The following is a 22,965-nucleotide window of genomic DNA, read 5'->3' as shown; positions in this document are numbered from 1 at the left end:
TCGCCGTGTCCAAGTGTCCCGTTTCCCCGTATCCGTGTCCGTGCTACCTAGGCTAAAACATTCTTTTTCAATGCCTGTTTTAGCGATTATTATTTAATGGGTTAATTACATATAAAATCACCACCTTTACACGAATTTTCAAAAATAACACGACCTTTAAAACGTGTCAATTCAGGGCATCACCTTTCATTTCTTTTCAAAAACAACATGGGCACATTTTTTGATAAAATTTTGCTGACTTGGACACCCGATGAGAGTGCCACGTGTCACGCCACGTCAGCAAAAATGCCACTAAAAATGTGCCCGTGTTATTTTTGAAAAGAAATGAAAGGTGGTGCCCTGAATTGCCACGTTTTAAAGGTCGTGTTATTTTTGCAATTTCGTGTAAAGGTGGTGATTTTATATGTAATTAACCCTTATTTAATTTTATATTAGTTTGTTTAGTTTTATAGAGTAGTCACTTATTCTTTTACTATTAAATTCCACTTTTATCATTAAAGATTAGCTTTTGAAATTAAAAACATATATCTAAATCGATTAATTTTTAATTTCCATGCATACAAAGCATGAAAACTGTAATCCATGCCACGTGCATTTGAGTTGTATCCGTATTGTTTATCAAATCCAAATACAAGAGTTTACGTCCTAATCTTGGCAGAGGAATATTCCAAGAAATTAAAGATTTGCAATTAATTAGTCAAACTCTTGTGACATTTCAATATGTATTTTCCCGGCATTTTCTTTTTCCATGCTATCTATTTGTGCAAAATTCTTACCCTAGTTTCTTTTAAGGAAATCAAATTATAGTTGAATAATAATAATAATACAGTCAAAAAATAATACTCCATCATTATTAGTAGGAAGGCTGGATTTTCAATAGCGTAGCTAAAAAATTTAATTAGAAATAACGAATTGTAAGAAAAAAAATTAATCGATAATTCTTTTATAACAGTTAGGACGGAATTTAAAATTAAAATTATTTTTAATAAAAATTACTCCCTCCGTCCCATTCTAATTGATAAAATATGAAATTTTTGGTGCTCCATTCTAATTGACAAAACTAACATAATTATAATTTTTTTATTTAATTTTCCATTTTTACCCTCAATTAAAGTCATGTCTTTTATGAGAAAATGGTGAATATTTAATGAAAATTTGACTAATATACTAATATCATTAATTAGCTCTATTATCAATAAAAGGATATACAAGTATTTTTTTATGTCATTTATTAATTTATATTAGTAATTGTAATTTAGTTATTTTAGAAATTAGAGTGGGACGGGAGTATAAGTTTTAGCATTTCCAGTTAAGACGGACGCATAAATCCGCCTGTAAATGGATCTGAAATATTGACCCTTGCCGTGAATTAATGACTCTTTGGCATCTAAGAGGGTGGTTCCGTGTTGTTGTTATTAAATATAGGGGGAAATTGCCTGATATTTGGTCCTTAATTAACTAAAAAACCGACCATAACCAATCACTTAAATTAACTAGTAGAGAAATTTTTAAATAGATTCGGTCTATCACGTCATCTGTAGACCGAGCCAGTCATATCACAACGCTTCATTAAAATGAAGATATTCTTTTAATATTATTATTCAAAATTGTATGCAAATAACAAATAAAATTACAAGAATACCCTCATTTTAATGAGGTGTCATGATATAATTGGCTCGGTTTACGGATAACGTGGTAGACCGAGTCTATATAAGAATTTCTCTAACTAGTACTATAAAACTATTATAACTGATTTAGACTTTGAATTCTAAATGTTAATAAATAACTATGTCTTGTCAAAAAAAAAAACAATGTCAAAACTTTAAGTAATTATTTTTATATAGTTTATGTGATTTTGATTGAATTGAATTTAAATATTCATATGAAAATTTCAAATAGTAAGCCAATTAAAGAATCAATCATAATAATTTAATAATATATACATGTCCATAATTTTAGTTTAAAAGCAGTTGACCTATATTTATAAGACAAATATAAGTTGGATAATAATTTGAGAAATATATTTGATATAATTAAAAGATAAAATAATGTTTTTATTTTTATGACTTTTATTAGTTTATCAAATATAAACATAAAAAGTAATTTATATTTTGGTCCGTCAATTTTACAAATTTGATATTTATATTCAAATTTTATATTATATTTAGTTTTGAGATTTATGTTATAAATATTTATTTCATTACGCAATTAATTTTTTGTTTTGTTTTTAAAAAAAAATTATTCGGGTTTAAAATGAGAATTATATGCCGACAATAAATTAAAATTGAAGGTTGGATATATACAATAGTCCACAAAATTAACGAAATAAAATGTTAAATTATTATTTTAAAAATATATTTAATAAAATGGTTAAGATTCTAGTTATAAACAAATATTTTGCCTAAATAAAAAGTGTGCAAACATACTTTCTAAAACTATTTGATTTAAATTATTTTTAAAAAAATCAATATTATGTAGTTCAAATAGTATGTGGCGATGGATATAATTCCATTAAGATCATGTGAATAAAACTTCTCCAACAAGCGTTAAAATTTTAACAAATTAATAATCTTTTAATTTTTGCTTAATTTTATTTTTAATAATTGGAAAAGAAAGAGTACTTGTAGAATAAAAACAGAACCACGACCCTAGCTAAATTATTATCAAACTACTTGTACCATTTGATTTCCAATTCATTGGTTGCTTAAATATATAATTCTATGTTAATGTACAGATTCATTTTGAAAATTGTAGCATTTTTTAAAGGTCAAATAATCAAAAAAATACCAAATCTTTCATGAAAGTTTTATAAAAGTTCAAATCTTTTAATTTTATCCAACTTGTCCTGAAATGTATGATTTTGTTTCAATTTTATCCAATTATATAATTTTGCTCATGTGGTGCTGATGTGGCAATGCTACAAATTAGTGCCTTATAAGCAAAATTATGTAGTTGGACAAAATTGAAATAAAATCATGTGATTCAGGACAAATTGGATAAAATTGAAAGGTTTGAACTTTTGCGAAACTTTCATGAAAAATTTAGCCTTTTTTTGATCATTTTGCCTTTCTAAAAGGAAAAGTTATATAGCTTAAATAAACTGTAAACCTGTTTTTTTTTTTTTCATTTTCTAATATGCAATGTATATGTGAAGGTTTAAATTCATAGGTGATGCATACCATATTGCTATACATGAAAATGTGTGCATACAATGTATCTGTAGAAAAAAAATCTTCGGTGCTTTGACTTTGCTACTATAATGTTATGATCCGAGTTAAAAAAAAATAACATGATTGATATTTCCATTTTGTGGATATTTAAATTTAATTTATGATTTCATTCATATGTTTTAATTTAAATATATCTTTTTTTATAATAAATGTAAGAAATAAATCACTTCATATTTTGTAATTTATAATTCATTTGGACCTCTAATATAGGGGTGAAGACAGTCAATTTGGCGATACAGTCATTTTCTATTATTAATTGACTGGTTAAATTGATTTTTTTTACTAATAAAGCGAACTTAATCACAAAAATTGATTTGATTAACCAATAACTTACATTAATATTAAATATGCACAACCCTAAGGCGTAGATGAGTTGGTAAGGCGCTCTTCTAGCTTAAGTGAGGTCGCGGGTTTGAACCGTACTCATGTATGCAGCTGTTTAAAACTTGGGGTCAGAGCTTTGCCTCCCGCAAGGGACCTACCCGGCTCGAATGGGGATTAGTCTGAATGTGGAAGGTTTAAAGGTGTCGTTTCATAGTTGGAACCCGTTCAGGACACCTCATGATCAGATCAAAAAAAAAAAATTAAATATGCACAAAATCCTTTCAAAAAATAAAATATACACCAAAAATAACACAAATATAACAAATCGAAATAGGGGCCTATTTTATAAATATGGTATATATATCATGGTAGAATAATTCAATACGTGAATTGGTCTTTATGGCAATAACATATATTTGATGACTTTTTCTATGGTTACTTTGTTGTATTTATTTTATTTATTTTTCTATTGAAAGAAAATTAGTAAAATTCATCCAATAGTCATAAATAAATAAATTAAAATACTTTATACGAACAAAATAACCATAAACTTATATTTAATGGCTAATTTTATTTTATTGGTTAATATTTGGCTGATTTAATTATGGCAAAATTATCGAAATTTTAGACATCTATGGAAAAGTTGTTACTATAATATCATCTCATCTTTAAAGGAACAATCACATTTTTTTTATTGGTGCATGGATTTGAAGTGATAATTAGTTTCAGTTTAATTTTCTGGTCACTTTATATATATATATATATATATATATATATATATATATATATATATATATATATATATATTTGGGTGGCTCATTTTATAGTCAAAAAGCCCTATTAGATGACTGTTTTACAGTATCATCATTTGAGTTTGATATCACTCTCTCATTATGATGAGGAGTTGTTATCTCTGTATATAAATACTTTCACTTCATTTATTGAATTATAGCCTATGCTAAAAAAAAATGTTGAATGCATAGAGCATTTTAAAATGTCGCATGGATAGAGCATTTTGAAATGTTGAATGGACCTAACTGCTTTATGATGGACTCTAAAAAGCAAAATACATATGGTCTCTAATATTTACAGGAGCAAACACTATATTAAACTATATTAATTCGATTTAATAAATTTATTCTTATTCAAGTTACTTTAATATTAGTATAATTTATTAATTCCATTCATTTAATAAATAATTTTAGCTCGCCCACAAATAATAGTTTATCAAAAATTTGATTAGTTGAAAATTAAAATACTTTTATTTTTTATTAATTGAATTGAATTAATCAAATAGATATCTAGTTAGGAGAAGTAAGGTCAATAATAAATTATTAAAATTTATTACTCTCTTTTTCTACAAAAAAAAATTCTCTTCATTTTCAGCTTTTTAAAGTTGGAAGAAAATGATTTTTTCTGTTTTAAATCAGAAAATCATCTTCGTTCCGCTCATATTACTACTTATTTTATAGTTTTTGTTTTTTGATTTTCTAAATCTATAGGAAGTTTATCTTTCTGTTTAGATTTTTATCTTATTTTTTATGGTTCAATTTTATATATTTTCTAAGAATCTTTAGTGTTTATTCAGGCGTTAAAATTACGTTTTTGTAGATCTAAAAACCCGGGAGATTTATAAATCTAACTTTTTAGAATCTCATTCAATATGATTATCGTAAATATTAGGTTTTAACGGATCGTCCGTCAAATTAAAAGAAAGATATATCGAAATATTTGTTTAGATTTTTCTTGTTTTCGACTAATTTTAATTGTTTGTATCCTTAATTGTTGCTTATTATTTGATAGTTTAAAATTTTAAAGATTATATAATTTTTTTATTATATAGTTTTTTTTATTTGTAATTTGATCTTCGTCGATAAATTCTAATTTGTTATAATTACTTTTATGTTATACCTTTCAAAAATACATATTTGGTTTTATATTTTTAAAATTACAGTAGTAAATTCAGTTAAATCAGTTTTTGTTTAGCAGGCCAGGCCTTAGGCATAGGCCACTAAAGCCTATGTCTACGACCTCCACTTTTGAAGGGCCCCATTTGAATATGGGATCCTTCAAAAAAAAAAATATTTTATAAAAAAATTATTAATTATCCTAAATGTGTTTTATTAAATTTTTTAGTGATATGTATTAAAAAATTTATTTTATAGATTAACTAGATATTTTAATAAGTAAAGCTCTAAATTGCAAAGAGTCCCATATTTATTTTAATTTTTTTAAAAATAAACCTCTTAATATATTTATATATCGGGCATTTTAATAATTGGAGTTGTAAATTTAATTAAAAAAATTGAATAGACTTCTTAATAATACGTATGTAGATTCCGACTATTACCATCTAAATTAATATTTAATTTATATATTTTTATTGTCTAGAGCTTAATCTATATGTATTATCTATATAATAAAAAACATAAATAAATATGTTTTTTAACTTTTTATAAAATGTTTTTTTTCTTCTTTTATTTATAATGTACTTTTAAAAAAATTATCAATGATCTACTAGAAACATATTTTATAAAAATAAAAGTGAAAATGAACGTAATTTTATGAAAAAATTAAAACAAGTTGAAATACTTTGATAAAAATAATTTTTTTTATAAATAGTCTAAAAATCGTTTAGGGCCTCATCTTGTCTAAGGCCGGCCCTGCTGTTTAGATGGATAATTAGTTTTAAAGAGAAAATAATCCGATTTTAGTCAAATTCCATCAGTGGTATGTTTTCTTACTCTTATCCACTACACAACTACAGTCCCTCAAGCTTGCCAGGTACTAAACGACCATGCACAGTACCTATATAACTGCAAATCACCTGTCGTTTCATACCTAAACCGGAAACTTTATCTGAAAAGTAACCGTCAAATTGAAAGCCCTTAAAAACTCGCACCACAGTCAACTAATAGCTACTAATTACCCATGCCGATGGCTTCATTTTCTCTCTTACGCTACCGGATTCCGACCACCGTCAACCACCACCTCCTGCGCCGCATAACCACCGCCATCAGCCACCTCCCTGTCATTGTAACCAAACAACAAGAACAGCAGCAAAATGTATCAAGAAAATCACAACCGCCGAGTAGAAAAATGCTCAAAGCCAAACAAACCTTAGCCAAAGAATACACCACGCTATCGCCGATCCTCTCGCCGGACACAGCACAGAATCTCTCCGATTCTCAAGCCATCGGTACCGTCGCCGCCGCTCAGGCGAACTTCATGCGCGTTATTGTCCAAACGCTACCTCCTTCTACAACCTTCCAGAAGAATGACGATCAAGAAGATGGAGACAGTAAAAGTAAAATCGGAGTGGAGTTACTGTGTGTGGTGAGAGCGGTGTTAAAGAAGATAAAACGCAGAGTTTTGGTTGGGGATAGAGTGGTGGTAGGGTCCATTGATTGGGTTGATCGTAGGGGTATGATTGAGAATGTGTTTCAGAGGAATACTGAGATAATGGATCCTCCGGTTGCTAATGTGGATCATTTGTTGGTTCTTTTTTCAATGGAGCAACCCAAAATTGAACCCTTTTTGCTTACTAGGTTTTTAATTGAAGCTGAGTCAACTCGTATTCCGTTAACTCTTGCTCTTAATAAAGCTGAACTTGTTGATGATGAGGTATTGTTTATTTTTCTTATAATCTTTTTAAGTTTGTGTCTATTAGCTTCAATACCAAGAAATTATTAACAATGCTTATGATTCAACTGCTAAATTAATTTGGGTTAACCATTTTGGGCCAGTGGATTAGACGTGTAAGTTAATTTGGGTCAGTTGAATCCGGGCTGCTATACTGTGGGTGTGGTAGTGGTGTTTATAGTTGTAATGTTATTTGTGTTTTCTAGTACTCTGTGTGTCGAAAACATAGTGTTTGGCAAGTCTAAAAATGTCGGAATTTTATTTGATTGAGTTCTGTTTTAGCTAGTTCTCATTTGTGGAAATGGAAAGGTGGTAATTGCTATCGATGTGGTTTTTTAATTTTGGAAAATTTGGAAGATTTTGCTTGAAATATATGAGTAGCGTGCTATAAGTGACATACCTGTAAGAATTGAGGTGAATCGGTGGGCATGTTTGGAAGGGGCATGTTCGGTTTCTATCGTGTTGTAGATGAAATTGTTTCGTGATATTGTGGTTGCTGGTTGCTGGTTGCTGTTATGTGGCAGGACATTTACTTTATACTTGCTTTAGTTTGGTGTGAGTTGTGTGACTCTGAAGGTAATGTATCTTTGAGAGCGTAAACAACATAGTTCCATGGAAAAATCCAAATACATGTTGCTTGAAGCAATAAATAAGGTCTCTGCTGTAACTTGATCTTTACTTAGTCTGTCGTCACATAGGCAGCTTGGCTGCATTGGTAGCAATCTAGTTAATTCCCATTGTTTTATGGACTGATTTAACTACTTATGTTTTTCACTGTCTTTGTTATTTTTCTTGTTGTCGATCCTCAAAAGTTTTTCTATGAAGTTGCTCTTAGCATGCGCATTATTACTTGCAAACATCGCTACTCGCTAGCTTCTTGTAGGTGTCTATATAAGGAGCAGTAAATTAGTGTCATTGATTGTACGTGTTTTGGTTGGCTTATGCAGACGTTGACTTCATGGAAATTGAAACTGCATAGCTGGGGTTATGAACCAGTGTTTTGCAGTGTTCAATCCAAGCAGGGACTTGACACCCTTGCATTTATGTTGAGAGATCAGACAACTGTAATTGTGGGTCCCAGTGGAGTTGGAAAATCCAGCCTAATCAATGTTCTGAGAAATAACCCCCGAGCTTGCGATGCATCAGAAAATGAAAATTTGTTTGACCATGTGGGTTCTATCTTTCTAATCTTTACCTTACGTTTTTCCGTGTTTATGTCGAGCTCTGTTTTATGTTTGCTTGCATTGATGTGTTTATACCAGATATTAGATAGTAATTGGTTTGAGGATCAGCGTGTTGGCGAAGTTTCAACAAGAAGTGGTAGAGGGAAGCATACTACTCGTAATGTTTCTTTGCTTCCATTATCTGGCAGTGGTTATCTTGCTGATACTCCTGGGTTTAACCAGCCTAGTTTGCTAAAAGTAACAAAGCAATCTCTTGCAGAGACATTCCCTGAGGTTTGAGTTTTTTTTCGGACCTATGCTCAGATGCTTCACGTGAATGATTTAAATGTATTTTGCTGTGTTCAAACGTCCTTTTCGTAACTTATATATTGTTTCAGGTACGGAGAATACTCAGCGCCTGTGCTCCTGCTAAGTGTGCATTTAATGACTGCTTACATCTTGGTGAGCCTGGGTGCGTTGTGAAAAGCGATTGGGAAAGATATCCCTTCTACTTTCAACTTCTTGATGAGATCAGAATCAGGGAGGAATTTCAGTTGAGAACATATGGAACCAAAAAGGAGAGTGATGTAAGGTATGCTACAGACTGTTTGAAAAAATAAAAAAGTAAACATCAAGTGTTTGACAAAGGCTTTGTTGTGAATACGTGCTTGCAATAGAGTATCTGGCGTCTCTGCTATCATAATTTTTTTATTTTTTTATCATCTTTTGTTAAACTTGGCGCTTTTTTGTCCTAGATTAGCACAGCTTTTAATTTCATGCATATAGTAGGGTAACTTGTCATCTTATAAGTTACAACTTTTGATAGTCCTGTTATCAAAATGTTATGGTTACTAGGATGATTCAGTGGATTCTGATATTATCGACCAATAAATGTTTCTCACTATTATTTTGTAATTTTAATGTACAAATTGCAGGTATAAAGCTGGAGATATGGGAGTCCAGCAAGCTGAGCCTCGCTTGGAACCCAAGAAGCATAGAAGACAATCTCGCAAAAGCATAAATCAATCTCTGTTGGATGAGTGGGATGAACTTGATGATGACGATAACTTACTAGATGAGGAAAATGATCCTGTCTTAAGGGCACTAAAGGATGAAAATCAGTAGAAACGCTTGAACTACTTTATCGAATACCTTGTAAATAGTTGTTTATTTCGACTGCTTTTTCCATCAAACAGTCGAATTTGTATAGATGAGAATCGGAGGCTTATCAGCTATGCTTGGTAGCAGAGACTCTGGGCATAAATATTGTCTTGCTTTATTGCTGGCACAGAGACTCGTAGCATGGTGTTTTGTTAAATCTAATGGGAATGAGTAGTTTCCTTTCTTTACCGCTGGCTAAATCAATAATAATATAAACTTGTTAGAAACAAATCGACAATAATATAGACTTGTTATATCAAACACTAAATTTTAGAGCTAGAAGAGGAAATATGAGATGGGAGTTGAGGAATTGGAGTTGGCCAAATTGGTACTGCGTAAGTAAACAGCTTATTACAATGCTCGCGGGCAAACGTTTTCCATGTATTGGTCCTAAAATTGAGAGAAATGCGTGTTATATCCATCAGCCAGATAACATCCGGAACACCAAAATCGACGCATTTAATTTTTGTGCTCCATCTCCATGTCCAATCAGGCATACTCATCACTTTTAAGTCAAGACATCCTTGCAAACTCCACCTCTTTTCGTCTTCGAGTTGCCACATTTTTATTTTCGAACCCATAGCCTGAAACATCCATAACGAGTCACGCGAAACGCCTAGAGATCCCCTCAGGACTGCGTCTGGTTCTGGAGGAGGTCCGCTAAGGCATTTGACCTTATTATTGTAGGGATCATACACAAGAATTCTGGTCCAGGTGAGCCAAAACATCTTTTTTCTACACACGGAGACCCTGTGGCGGGTATGCCACGACAATCTTACAATTTTTTCAGTTGACGATGCAATCACTTCAGCCCATTTTCCAGTCTCCGATGAGAACACATCCACGTGAAACTCAGTCGTATCACCTGTTGAACAAAAGGCCGTTAGTAGAACAGCCGAATAACCTCGACAAATACAAAATTGACGCACCTGTTTGAGCGTTGAATCGCGGAACAGCCACCACCTTGAATTTACAACCGGAGTTGATGCACACTTGTTCGTTTATTTCGTAGTAAGGATCACATATGAAACCCATGCACGCAGGTACACGAGGAGGGCCGGGGATCGCAGCCCATTGCCTTGTAAAAGGGTTGCAAACGAAGCTTGCGAAACGGGAGGGTGCGGAAGCGAAACCGAATTCACGGTGAAAATTAAAACCATATATGCACAAGAACAATCCATTGCAAGAACCCACAACATTAATTGGACCCTTTTTTATTCTATAAAGAGGCAAGAACTCGAGGGATAATGCAGGCTGATTATCTTCAGCTTGTTGTTCTTGACGACGGAGATGGTGGAAGGCGACAGAGCGAGTTATAAAATATGGATCGGATATCAGAAGTAACCAACGCTTGCATACTGTCTTGCATGCGAAGGCAGATTTATAAGGAATTCGTATGAGAATTTCGCAGAGAAGATCATCACCAACACAGTGTAAGCTTCTTCTCCCTACTTTTCTGCTCTTCTTCGTAACCATTGTTGATGCCTTCTACGACCAAAAAAATAATATCTGTTAAATTAAACGTTTTGAACATTTGGTTTAAATTGCTAAAAAGTGAAACGTTTGAATTTGTTTGTAACGTTTTAAACGTTTAAATATCAAGAAATATAACTACAAAAAAGATCGGATGATATTGATAAAGACCATACCTTTTTCTTTTCTGTGTGTTCAATTCCCCTGTAAACAAAAACCCTAAAATAAATAGCGGTTTGCTTGTTTCATAAAGAATTAAGAATTTACTATAGTTTTTTCTTTTGAGAAAAGACTTCAGAATTATATTTATTTGTTTGTTCACATCGAGTGCTATTTGGGTACAAATAAAAGTGTCATGCATAAATATAATTTATTTCCATATTTTTTTTATTTTCTTAATATTTACTATTTAAGTACTACAAATAAGAGTCTCGTGCATAAATATGGATATTTCCATATTTTGTTTTACTTGTTTTCTCCATTTTTACAATTTGAGCACAAATAAAAGTCTCATGCATAAATATGTACATTTCCATATTTTATTTCTCCATATTTACCATTTGAGTACAAATCAAAGTCTCGTGCATAAACATGGATTTTTCAATGTTTATGTTTATTACTTTCTCCATATTTACTATTGAGGAAACTACATCATTCATCATGTTTTAAAATTTATTTACAGAAAATAAACTGTAAAATTTTAAAATTACATTTCATACTTTACCTCTTAATTTTTATTTTTATTAGGTTTTTATTTATAAAAATATTGCATTAAAAATAACATTAGGAAAACATCAAAAATACATCGCCGGAGTCCAGTGACCGGCCGTCGGAATTTTCCCGAATTTTCTTTTGGCCAACAATGGTTATACGTGGTATGCTAATGCTGACAGGTGCGCAATTAACTGTATGGTATGAGTATTTTATAACTATCTTTAGGGTGCATCATAAGTGTTTTATAATATATTTTTTTGGGGTGTATATATGATTTTGCCAACTGTTATTGATGGAGTTGAGGTTAACCTGTAAAATAAAGGACTCTGATACTTTTTTTGCTTAAATCAGACTTCTGTGTATTAATTTGTAGAGTAATTGCTATTTAATGTGTTTAGACACACTTTAATATATACGTAAATCAAAAATCAGATATCAAGACATTTTAAGACTAAAGATGAAATTATTTATAAGTTATATTAGTTTTTTTGATATCTTTATTACAACGATTGTCTTTTTCTATTAAAGGTTTGTCTTTTTATGAAGGATTGACCAGTTTCTTTTAAACAGAGAAAAATTGAATTTTATTGTGATAGAGCAATTATACAATTTTTATATTTATTTTGTAAGGTGATCTGCAAATCAAAATTTTACATCTTGCTCCGTATCAGGTCATTAGAAACGGTTATAAAAAAAAAAATAGTAATGTGGTCTACCAAGTAGAGTCTAATTGAAAATAGGACATCCAAAGAATGATACATGTTAGCGATATATTATCATTCGGCTTATTGGTAAACTTCAACTACATCTATCCATCTAACAGTGTACCAGAAATTTGATTTTAAAGGTAAGTCCAACATGTTTTCACCACAGAAATACCCTCAAAGATTACTTCAACAGTGAGTGAATTCTGCTTCAAAGCAAAACATGCATTATATCCCAGTCTTCAATCACACGTTCAGTTTTCAGATAGTATTGCCATAGCAATTTCGGTAATATGACACCGAAAACGCAGGCAGAAGTTAATCACTAAAATGGCGGGTAGCAGAGTTTGCTAGGATAGCAAAATGAAAGTGGGCAACAAACTTATAAGAGTCGATAAACCCCCACAAAAACAACTGCATGTATGAGTTTAGCAGCTCAAAACTATTACAAAGTTCGACATCCCAAATGCGGACTACAAAGCAATAAATAATTCATGGGAGTGATTACGCACATAAACTTGCTCTCCATACATTGCGAGTATTCTATATATTTTAATTATCTAAGGAATATATCACAACAAAGCATACTTCGGAAACAAGTATGCTGTCAAAACACATGACTGATTTTCCGCCAAGAATATAGGTTATTAACAAATGACTGTTTATATATGCTTCTCTTTGCTAATCTATCATCTGCCACAGTCAAGCATTAATTTCATGCTTGCATAAATATCCACACATGCTTAACATTGGGAAAACTAGAATATAGGCAGCACCTATATTCTCAATGTTTTTCCATAAGGACTCTTTACAAACCTAAAGCAATGCGCCAATGGCAAACAAGACATGCTACTCAGCAGATTAATATCCTTTTTGCAAATGACAGTCAAAGCAACACATACATATATAGCTAGGATACTAAAAATCCGACCAAACGTACTTCACCTGTATTCTGATCGATTATGTCAAAAATTAAATCCGACAGAAATTCTTGCAAAGCCAATTTCATTTATTCCATAATGCGCTGTTTCATTTTCTAAGTTAAAAGAACGGAAATCTAGCAACTATGAGCTTTCTAAAGATTAAATTAGCTAAACAGAATTGAAATCTTCAAACATTTCAAACAATGTTTTAAAACAGAAAACACCAAAAATCATCGCAACACAAAAACACTAAATAAATGCACTTTCTTCTGATCATAAACAATCAAATCAAGCAAGAACAGATATAACTTGCCATTGTCTAAATCTTAAATTGTTTTGTAACGAACAAACTTCACTGTAACATCAAACTAAACCCAATAAAATTCAATTCTATTCCTCATTTCAATATTATAAAACCCTTAGCAAATGCTAAAGCCTATTTTTTAGCAGATTTCTTTTTGGAAGATGATACAGGCTGAACCTGAGGCTTCGGATGCTTATCGGCTTCACTAGGATCGAGCCATTTCAGAGGATTACGATTGAAAAAAGGCCAATTAGGGATAGTAATTAAAGTAGTGAGAACAACACCAGCTGCGTAAATTTGAATCATAGTTTGAAACGACGCCGTTATGTATCCTGTAGCAAAAGCCACCACTGCGAATGCTAACAGCATGATCTGCATTAGCTGCTCTGCAAGCTTCTGCCCTTGCCAATCCATCTGAACAAACAAAAACAAAATTCAAAACCCTAAAATTATATTGATTAAAATTGAGGCTGAAAAAAGTAATTTACGATCCTAATTTCAAAAATCGAATGAAATTGTAAAGAGATTATTATAAATTAGGAAGGAATTGAAAATCTGACCTTGAATAATTTGGATCTAGCCGAAGAGAGAGTGATGTAAATTGTAAATAATAGGTAGGAGCCACAGTTTTTTTAATTTTTTTAATGGCTAAATCAATCCTGAGGCCCTTGTATTTTTATGTTTTTATTCATCCAGCCTTTTCTAAAGTTTTGTATTCATTAGATCCCTATAGTTAACAGATTTAATTTAATAGGTCCTTTTTTGAACGGAATCACTATGCGTGTTTTCATTACCGTTACCGTGTTGGAAAATAATAAAGTAGATTTGGATTAATGAATTAAATTTTTTATTCAATAGATCTTTATAGTTTTAATTTTTATTCATCTGAAAATTGCTTTTAATTAATTAAAGTAATTACTATTTCTACAACTTCTATATTAGAGGATCAATAGGCTAGACCATATGAATAAATTTAGCTCAATTTTGTACATTTATTGTAAATTTAATTTAACTAGATGAATATAGCAGTGTGAAAATTCAAAATCAAAAAATTTATAATTTTTATAAAACATCAATCAAGTCACTTCTTGATAGTATTTAAATGCTTATTGTTTAACTCATCTAACGGTAGATATCGATTAAAGACTAACTCCCTAACTCTTCTAAAAGTAATGAATATTTGAACATTTTAAAATTGTATGATGTTTATATATCAAGTGCTTATCACATGCAACCGTTCGCCATGTCATATTTACAACAAGCCAATAAGCATTTGTGATAGCAAATTTTTAATTATTACTTATTTTTTTAATCATTAAAAATTCCACATGGGTAACGCGCAATTGGTTTCTTGCAAGAATAACATAGCGCAACAATTGCATAAATAATTTTCCCTATCGAGTGTATGATCTCTATTATCCAGGAAATATGAAATCAGACATCCAGTACATGAGTACTAAAACTCATGCTAGATTTAAGTGTCTAATATGAATAAAAAAAAAAACAAGATATAGAGATGTACAGTCATTTTGCTATGAAAATGTATTCATGATTCACATTTAACTTTATATAAAAATCTACTGCATTTGAATAGTTTCTAAACAATATACTTGAAAACTTTCTAATTGTTTATACATTGCCAGAATATTGTCTATTGATTATTAGGAGATTGCCCGTTGATACTTGATAGTGTTAAGAATTAAGTTAATAACTATTATTCTCATTAGTTTAAATCTAAACTATTACTGCCCCCCTGTGAATTGTAAAAATTTACTGTTTCTCTTCCTTAATTCTATATTTTTTTAAGAAAAATAAAAAATCTCTAATGTTTTATCTTTTAATAATGAGGAAAAATAGTAGTTCAAACCTAAACTAATCGATCAGTTACTGGTAATTAATCCTGAATGGCCCGTAAATATATACTCAGCTAAATTTAAAAGTTACTGGTAATTAATTCTTAAGATTTTGACCCGTAACTCGAATATATACTGAACTAAATAGTCTAAATTCAACAATAAAATCTTTTAAAACTATAATTATATTAAACAAACTAGTAACTAAATTACTTCTTTATGAAACAACTTTTAAAATAAATTGTTTAAAAAATAATCAGGTTTCATCCTGAATACTTGCATACCATATAATATGTGAGACTTACCGTAAGCAAAACTTATCGTGTTAGCAACTGAAATGTACTTCTCAAATAAAATTGAGAAAACACATTTAATCCCTTTCAAGTCATTTATATAAATTTCTCAGCAATCCTATCGATTTAATGGCTTAACATCCAATACTACTGGAACCTCCTTCAATATTTGTATTCTTCTATAAATAAATATGAAGTCTACTTAGCAGAAAACAACAATCATTTAGAATTTGCAAATGAAATAGGCTATAAATTAAATCCTTCAACAGAAATCTCATAGAAAATTTAAGGAAACATAGGTCACAATAAACTACAATCTTTGAATTCTGAAGATTTGAACGGATTATTAGATTTTAACAAGGTAAGTGATAAGTCCATAAAATTCTTTCTAAACTTGTTTCTTTTAAAAAAAAAATGATTTTTTTATGAATCGTTGTGAATCGTGTGATTCACCGATTCACTACAGAATCGATAGATTTGAGAACGATTAAGGTTAGTTCACAATTCACTCAAGGATTCGAATCGATCTAGAGGTGAATCGATTCAAATCGTGCGATTCGAATCGGGAATCGTACGATTATGATAACAGTGATTCGGCCTTTCTCTTCATAATTTATTGATCAAAAGCTGATTTCATAACAGTTTGCAACTTGCATAATTGCTTAGAGCTTTCAGGCCTTCAGCAGATATTCTTCCCAGCCTCATAATTATAGTAACCAACAATTAAAGTCCACATTATAGAACAGAACTCCGTTTAATAAAACATAAAAATCTATGTCCCTTTGCTTCAAATAGATAATTAAGTAATCAAAAAACCACATAGCAAGCTAAAAGCACATTGAAACTCAACTTTTAGATTGAATTTTCATATTAAAAAGTCTCCTTAACAATAAAAAAGTAGATAATTAAATAATTGGCAGATTTTTCAGCTAAAAAAACAAGCATATCATAACGCATTTAATTCATTTAAAAGTAAAATAATACTTTAAAAACATAGTTGAAAACTTTCATTAGACGTATCAGTGCGTCAAACGCGTCGGTTTTTAGAATCAACTAGTTGACATTATTATAAGGTCTTAATTGTACAAGTATGTACATCAGAAGTCAATTGGTGTATCCCACTTGCTATTATACAAATTTATTGATTCTCTTCCTTAATTATATATTTTTTTAAGAAAAAATAAAAATCTCTAATGTTTTAAAATTGGGATTTCCTCATGTTCATTTGAACATGATAGGTCATGTTTACTAATCTACACCATTCATTATAAAATGGATGGTGTAGATTAATTTAACTAAATTTGGACTTTTTTGATCTACACCATTCATTTTATAATGAATGGTGTAGATTTAATGAACATGACCTCTCATGTTCAAATGAACATGAGTGAATCTTAATCCAATGTTTCAACTTTAAATAATGAGAGACAAAATAGTAGAGTTTTTTTTTTCCACAATAGTAGAGTTCAAACCTAAACTAATCGAATTACTGGTAATTAATCATAAATGACACGTAACTCTAATATATACTCAGCTAAATTTAAAAGTTACAGGTAATTAATTCTTGAGAAAATTAGGAAAAATACTCTTATTTTAAAAATAATATGATTTCCTACCTCATGAAGGAAAAGATAGAGAAAATACCTCACCCTTTTAATATATTTATTTTTTTACTCTAAAACATATTTATATTATAATTATATATACTCCTAATTATTATTTTACTCTAATCATACTTATTTCATTATAATTGACAACTGTCATTTTTTTTTTTTTCTCTCTTTCTTTGTTTCTTCTCTCTTTCTCCTATCTTTCTTCTTCTCTGGTTCTTTCTTCTTCGCCATTTTTTTCTTCTTTTTTAATTTTTTTTCTTCTTTTCTTCTCTAATTTTTTTCGTCGTTCCTCTATCACTCCTCCATCGCCCCGCCATCGTTTCCCCGTCCTTTCATATTTGATTTTAGCGATTATTTCCTTAATTTGTGGCAATAAATACCATTTATTTTAATTTTTCAGATCTACATAAATTACTCTTGAATTTTATCAACTTTAGATCTAAATATTTGCATAAGAAACGATGTTATGATGAAAAAGATAAATTTCTGCACAAAAAAAGCAGCATCTGATTATCATATAATTATCACCGCATTATCATATCATTATCATAAAACTGAAGAGAAAAATAATTTTTTTTATAAAAAAGTCTGATTATCATATGGCTATCACTATATAATCATGTCGTTATCATAACATTATTATAATAACACTGCAGTATGATAACTAGATGATAATGAAGTATGATAATGTTATGATAATTGGATGATAACGTACGTAAAAATGTAATTACAAAAAAATTCATGATATCAGTGATAACCAGATGATAATTGAATAATACAATTATGATAATAGTATGATAATATGATGAGAAAAAAATACATAACAATTATGATAACGAGATGATAATGTGAAGATAATAGTATGATAAGGTTCTTATTGATTATAAAATGATAATAGTATGTTAATATAGATACCTGCATGAAAACAATTACGAAAAATTATGATTACGAGATGATAATAATCTGCTACATACGATACTAATAATGGCATGATAATAAGATGACAATGCAATATGATACATTGATAATTATATGATGAGGTGAAACTGTGATAATCATATGATAATGTAATTCTTTGATAATCATATGATAATATGATACTGTGATTTTGTCTAATATTATCCAGCAGTATCATCACATTATCATATAATAATCTTCTACATATTGTACTGATAATGACATGATAATAAGATGCCAATGCAATATGATAATTACATGCTAAGATGAAGCTGTGATAATCATATGATAACGTGATACAATGATTATATGATAAGGTGATAATGTGATTTTGTCTTACATTATGCAGCAGTATCATCACATTATCATATAATAATCAGTTATATACGATTTTGATAATGACATAATAATAAGATGACAATGCAATATCACAAACTGATAATTACATGCTAAGGTGAAGCTGTGATAATCATATGATAATGTGATACTGTGATTTTTTATTTAGTTCATATAGTTTTTGAATATGCTATTAATATAATAAAATATTTAAATATTAGCATATATTTTAAAATTAGAAAATATTTGATACTGAAATAAATAAAAAGAAAATGTTTAATTTATTTAATAATGTGTAATTTGCAATTTTATTAATTTAATCAATGAAGAAAAAATAAAAAAAATAAAAATGAAGAACAAAAAAGAAATAAACAAAAAGAAGCTTAAACCTGTGAATAATTTGTAATGGGCATAAGTAAGGTACGTCATGTCACACGAGAGAGAAAGAGAGAGAGAGAACATGTGCAATGTGTGATATGTATCAGAGTAAAATCATAAATAATTAAATAAGAAGAGTAAAATCACAAAAAAGTTAAAATAGTGAGGTATTTGTATTAACTTTTCCTTATTGAGGTATAAAGTCCTATTATTTTTATATTTTAGGTAAATTCCTAAATCTCTCTTAATTCTTAAGATTTTGACCCGTAACTCAAATATAAACTGAACTAAATTCAACAATTAAAATCTTTTAAAACTATAATTATATTTAACAAACTAGTAACTAAATTACTTCTTAATTAATCAACTTTTAAAATAAATTGTTTAAAAAATGATTAGGTTTTATCCTAACTAACTGCATACCAATATGTGAAAACATACTGTATTAGCAACTGAAATGAACTTTTCAAATAAAATTGAGAAAACATATTTTAATCCCTTTCAAGTCATTTTTAAAAATTTATCAGCCATCCTATCAATTCAATGGCTTAATATTCAATACTATTGAACCTCCTTCCCTAATATATCATTAACATAAATTTGAGATATACTAACCTCCTTCAATAATTGTATTCTATAAATAAATTTGAAGTCTATTTAGCAGAAAACAAAAATCATTTAGAATTTGCAAATGAAATAGGCTCTAACTTAAATCCTTCAACAGAAATCTCATAGAAAATTTAAGGAAACATAGGTCACAATAAACAAACAATCTGTTCAATTCATCTAAGTAGGCAACAAAATTCTTTGAGAATAACAAAAACAGAAAGCTAAAGTGCTCCATCTACTGGTATAGCCACTTATGAAGAAGCACCAGATCGAAGAGCTTGAGACTTCTTTGATTTGCTAGTTGTGAGCTGTGTCTCGGGCTGCAATAAAAAAAGAGCAGTAATATAAGGACAAATGACTACATAACATATGCTCTCGAATACAGAATGCATACAGCTTAAACAACAAAAACTAAATAACAAATATAACTTTGTCAAACCACCACAAACATAAGAAGTTGGTTTGCAATCATATCCTAAATAATCAGTTTTATTAGTTTTCTGGATTTGGATTGGTAAAGTTTGAAATAAAGCTGCATGAAATTGTTAATTTCAAAAGACCAAATCAATCAAAACTGGAAAACAAAAACTCATGTATCTTATTAAGCTGAACAAGAATGAATTTTCTCAGTTAAACTTATAGGTCGTTGCACACTACAACGCTTGAAATAATTAACCAGGTAAAACAAGACTCACCTCCTTCTTCACTGCTTCTTCTTTCTCAGACAAAACCAACTCAATGTGGCAAGGGCTGGACATGTAAGCTGAAAAAGAAAACAGTTTCATGTTAATCAATACAGAAACAGATATTCTAGTAAAACAACTCATCGAAAACAAGATCACAACATACGATTAATTCTTCCATGAGCACGGTAAGTACGACGCCTCTGCCTCTGTGCCTGATTCACCTGAATGTGAGAAATGTAGAGGGAATCGACATCCAAGCCCTTTACCTGAACAAGGAGAAAATAAGAAATTAAACTTTCAAAATAAAGAATAGCGTACATAGAATGAAATATAACATGCAAGTTATGAATCAAATTGTGAAATAAATTTACCTCAGCATTACTCTCAGCATTCTTTAACAAATCAAGAATGAACTTGGCAGATTTAACAGGCCATCTTCCTTGACCATTGGAATGCCTATTTTTAGCCTGTGCAGTACGTCCTACACCTCTGCAGAAACGTCTGAAAGGTATAGCTTGCTTGTGTACCATAACATCTTCCAAGTACCTTTTAGCCTTTGCCAAAGGCAACTTCTTCAATGAAAACGCTGTCTCTCGGGTGTTCTACAGAAGATACAGAATAAAATAATGTTAATCATATAATAGAAAGAAAAATATACATAGGAGCAAGGATACTACATTTTATCAGGCAAAATAGATAAATTCATTGAAAGCAATAGAATGGAGGCTCAGAGCTTCTAATAAAATTTGTGGAATGCAAACACAAAATATATGCCTAAAAATGTATCAAATTTATAAGGTCAATGAACCCCAAAAATAAATCAAAGCAAACATCAATATTACTTCAGGATCAGAAGACAATGATTAAAAACATAATCCTAGTGAAGGACGGAGAAGCAAGTTCAGAACTTGGCATTAATGTGTCATTATTTACTGAACCTTCAGTTACTAAACCACCAAGGAATAAAATCAGAGGCTCACCCAAAAACAATGAAATAAATAATTTCCCTGACGTTAACGAGGGGCAAGTTCACATTAGTCAACAACATACCCCTGCTTTTTTACATCAGGTTATGCTATTCCAGTCAAAAACGAAACACATTCCAAGACATACTACATCTGCAAAACATACATTCTAAGACATACTACATAAGACAGCACCACTTAATATAACATGTAGAAACTACATAGGTAGACCCAATAACAATGAAAAAACATTTCCCTGAAGTTAATGAGAACCCGGTTTAACTAAGACAACATGACGCTACTTTTTTCATCAGGGTTTACAATTACAATACATTAATCCAGTGTTCTAACTTTCTTATTAGGTTCAGTTAATTCACAGTACAGCACAAACTCTCCTATAATTTTTAACACCAATAAACAAAAAAACTAGCCATTTTCAAAACAATCTAACCGTAATACAGAACAATCATATGAAGATGCAACCTAGAAAACCAATCTAATACAAAACAACAATCTTACAGCAAATATAAAAACAAGGAATTCAAATCAAGTTACTAAAGAATGTTCCATCATTTACTGAACCTTAAGCCACTAATCCACATAGGAAAAAAAACAGAGGTTCACCCAATAACAATGAAATTACTAATTTCCCTGACGTTAACGAGGGACCAGTTCACATAAGTCAACAACAGACCCCTGCTTTTTATCATCAGGTTACACTTTCACAAATCAATTAACAAAAACAGACAGCTCAAAATATCTTACAAATCAAATAACATAATTATAGATCAGATCTCAGTAATACCTTAAAGTGAACCCTTAGGTCAGCCCCCCTAGCCTTGCAAGCTGCAAAAATTAAAAACAAAAACAAAACAAAATCAGCTAACATAAACAAAATTAGGTCAAAAATACATTAGAAAACGTTTTTTAAGGTAACTGCTTACACTTAGTCGGATTGTCAGGCTCACGCGAGTACTTCACCTGAAAAAACGCAAATTAAATGGGAAAAATTAGTGAGACAATGTAAAAATGTTGGATTAAGTGATGAAGAAGATGAAAAATTGTATGAGAAATGAACGAACCATGGCGGCTGATTGGTGGTTAAGCTTCACTAGAAGCTTGTGTATCCCTTTGTATTAACGAGAGAAGAAGAGGAGGCGTGAGGTGTTCGGCTTATAAAGGTTTTAGAAACCCTAATTCTTGGTTGGGTACTTTCAATGCGTCTTTCATAAACGAGCTGGGCTTTGTGAAAATGTTGCAAAATGTGGGTAGGGCTTGTTGGGCTTTAGCTGTTTCTCGTGTAGAGCCCTAATGAGAATAAGAACCACATTATTATTATTAATGTTATTTGTTTTTTTCTTGTTGTCAATAAACTGAAGATACGCTTTTTATTACTATTTTTTTTGTTAACAGAGATAGATTATATTAGATACAAAACGTCCATTAGGGATGTGCTACTCATGAGTTATTCGATATCGAATTAAAAAAATTGAAGATCGGCTCGATTTTTCGAGCCGAGCTCAAATATCAATTAAGAGGATTTGTTTGGGTCGCGAGTCTAAACGAGTTTCGTATATAACATAAAATAATATTTTTTATTATTTTGGCTTTTATATCTTAAAAATTAAATGTATATC

At 30.3% G+C, this 22,965-nt stretch overlaps 4 protein-coding genes and 2 non-coding genes across 6 annotated transcripts; 1 reads left to right on the top strand and 5 right to left on the bottom strand.

Moving 5' to 3' along the window:
* The first annotated feature begins 6,270 nt into the window (after positions 1-6,270).
* On the top strand, positions 6,271-9,708 carry LOC126656127 (small ribosomal subunit biogenesis GTPase RsgA 1, mitochondrial). The gene is made up of 5 exons (XM_050350611.2): positions 6,271-7,178; positions 8,144-8,365; positions 8,459-8,653; positions 8,758-8,951; positions 9,295-9,708. Exons 1-5 carry the CDS (start codon positions 6,486-6,488, stop codon positions 9,482-9,484), a joined length of 1,494 nt encoding a protein of 497 aa, XP_050206568.1. The 5' UTR covers positions 6,271-6,485; the 3' UTR covers positions 9,485-9,708.
* Positions 9,709-9,712: 4 nt separating this feature from the next.
* LOC126656129 (putative F-box protein At3g16210) lies at positions 9,713-11,378 on the bottom strand. The gene is made up of 2 exons (XM_056103615.1): positions 10,450-11,378; positions 9,713-10,385 (listed from the first exon to the last, which is right to left on the bottom strand). Exons 1-2 carry the CDS (start codon positions 10,994-10,996, stop codon positions 9,784-9,786), a joined length of 1,149 nt encoding a protein of 382 aa, XP_055959590.1. The 5' UTR covers positions 10,997-11,378; the 3' UTR covers positions 9,713-9,783.
* A 2,206-nt stretch (positions 11,379-13,584) lies between these two features.
* Positions 13,585-14,299, bottom strand: LOC126654810 (signal peptidase complex subunit 1-like). The gene is made up of 2 exons (XM_050348804.1): positions 14,199-14,299; positions 13,585-14,052 (listed from the first exon to the last, which is right to left on the bottom strand). The coding sequence occupies exon 2, from the start codon at positions 14,050-14,052 to the stop codon at positions 13,771-13,773; it is 282 nt and encodes a 93-aa protein (XP_050204761.1). The 5' UTR covers positions 14,199-14,299; the 3' UTR covers positions 13,585-13,770.
* A 5,477-nt stretch (positions 14,300-19,776) lies between these two features.
* LOC126656367 (60S ribosomal protein L17-2) lies at positions 19,777-22,533 on the bottom strand. Its single transcript, XM_050350921.2, has 7 exons — positions 22,411-22,533; positions 22,273-22,309; positions 22,134-22,174; positions 20,735-20,965; positions 20,527-20,629; positions 20,373-20,440; positions 19,777-19,997 (listed from the first exon to the last, which is right to left on the bottom strand). The coding sequence occupies exons 1-7, from the start codon at positions 22,411-22,413 to the stop codon at positions 19,929-19,931; spliced, it is 552 nt and encodes a 183-aa protein (XP_050206878.1). The 5' UTR covers positions 22,414-22,533; the 3' UTR covers positions 19,777-19,928.
* On the bottom strand, positions 21,279-21,425 carry LOC126658982 (small nucleolar RNA snoR74). The gene has a single exon (XR_007634545.1). It is a non-coding gene; the product is annotated as a small nucleolar RNA snoR74 (small nucleolar RNA).
* LOC126658981 (small nucleolar RNA snoR74) lies at positions 21,888-22,034 on the bottom strand. Its single transcript, XR_007634544.1, has one exon. It is a non-coding gene; the product is annotated as a small nucleolar RNA snoR74 (small nucleolar RNA).
* Positions 22,534-22,965: the final 432 nt, after the last annotated feature.

Source organism: Mercurialis annua, linkage group LG7, assembly GCF_937616625.2.
Source record: "Mercurialis annua linkage group LG7, ddMerAnnu1.2, whole genome shotgun sequence".
Classification (NCBI taxonomy): domain Eukaryota; kingdom Viridiplantae; phylum Streptophyta; class Magnoliopsida; order Malpighiales; family Euphorbiaceae; genus Mercurialis; species Mercurialis annua.
This window is presented reverse-complemented; position numbering and strand designations above follow the sequence as displayed.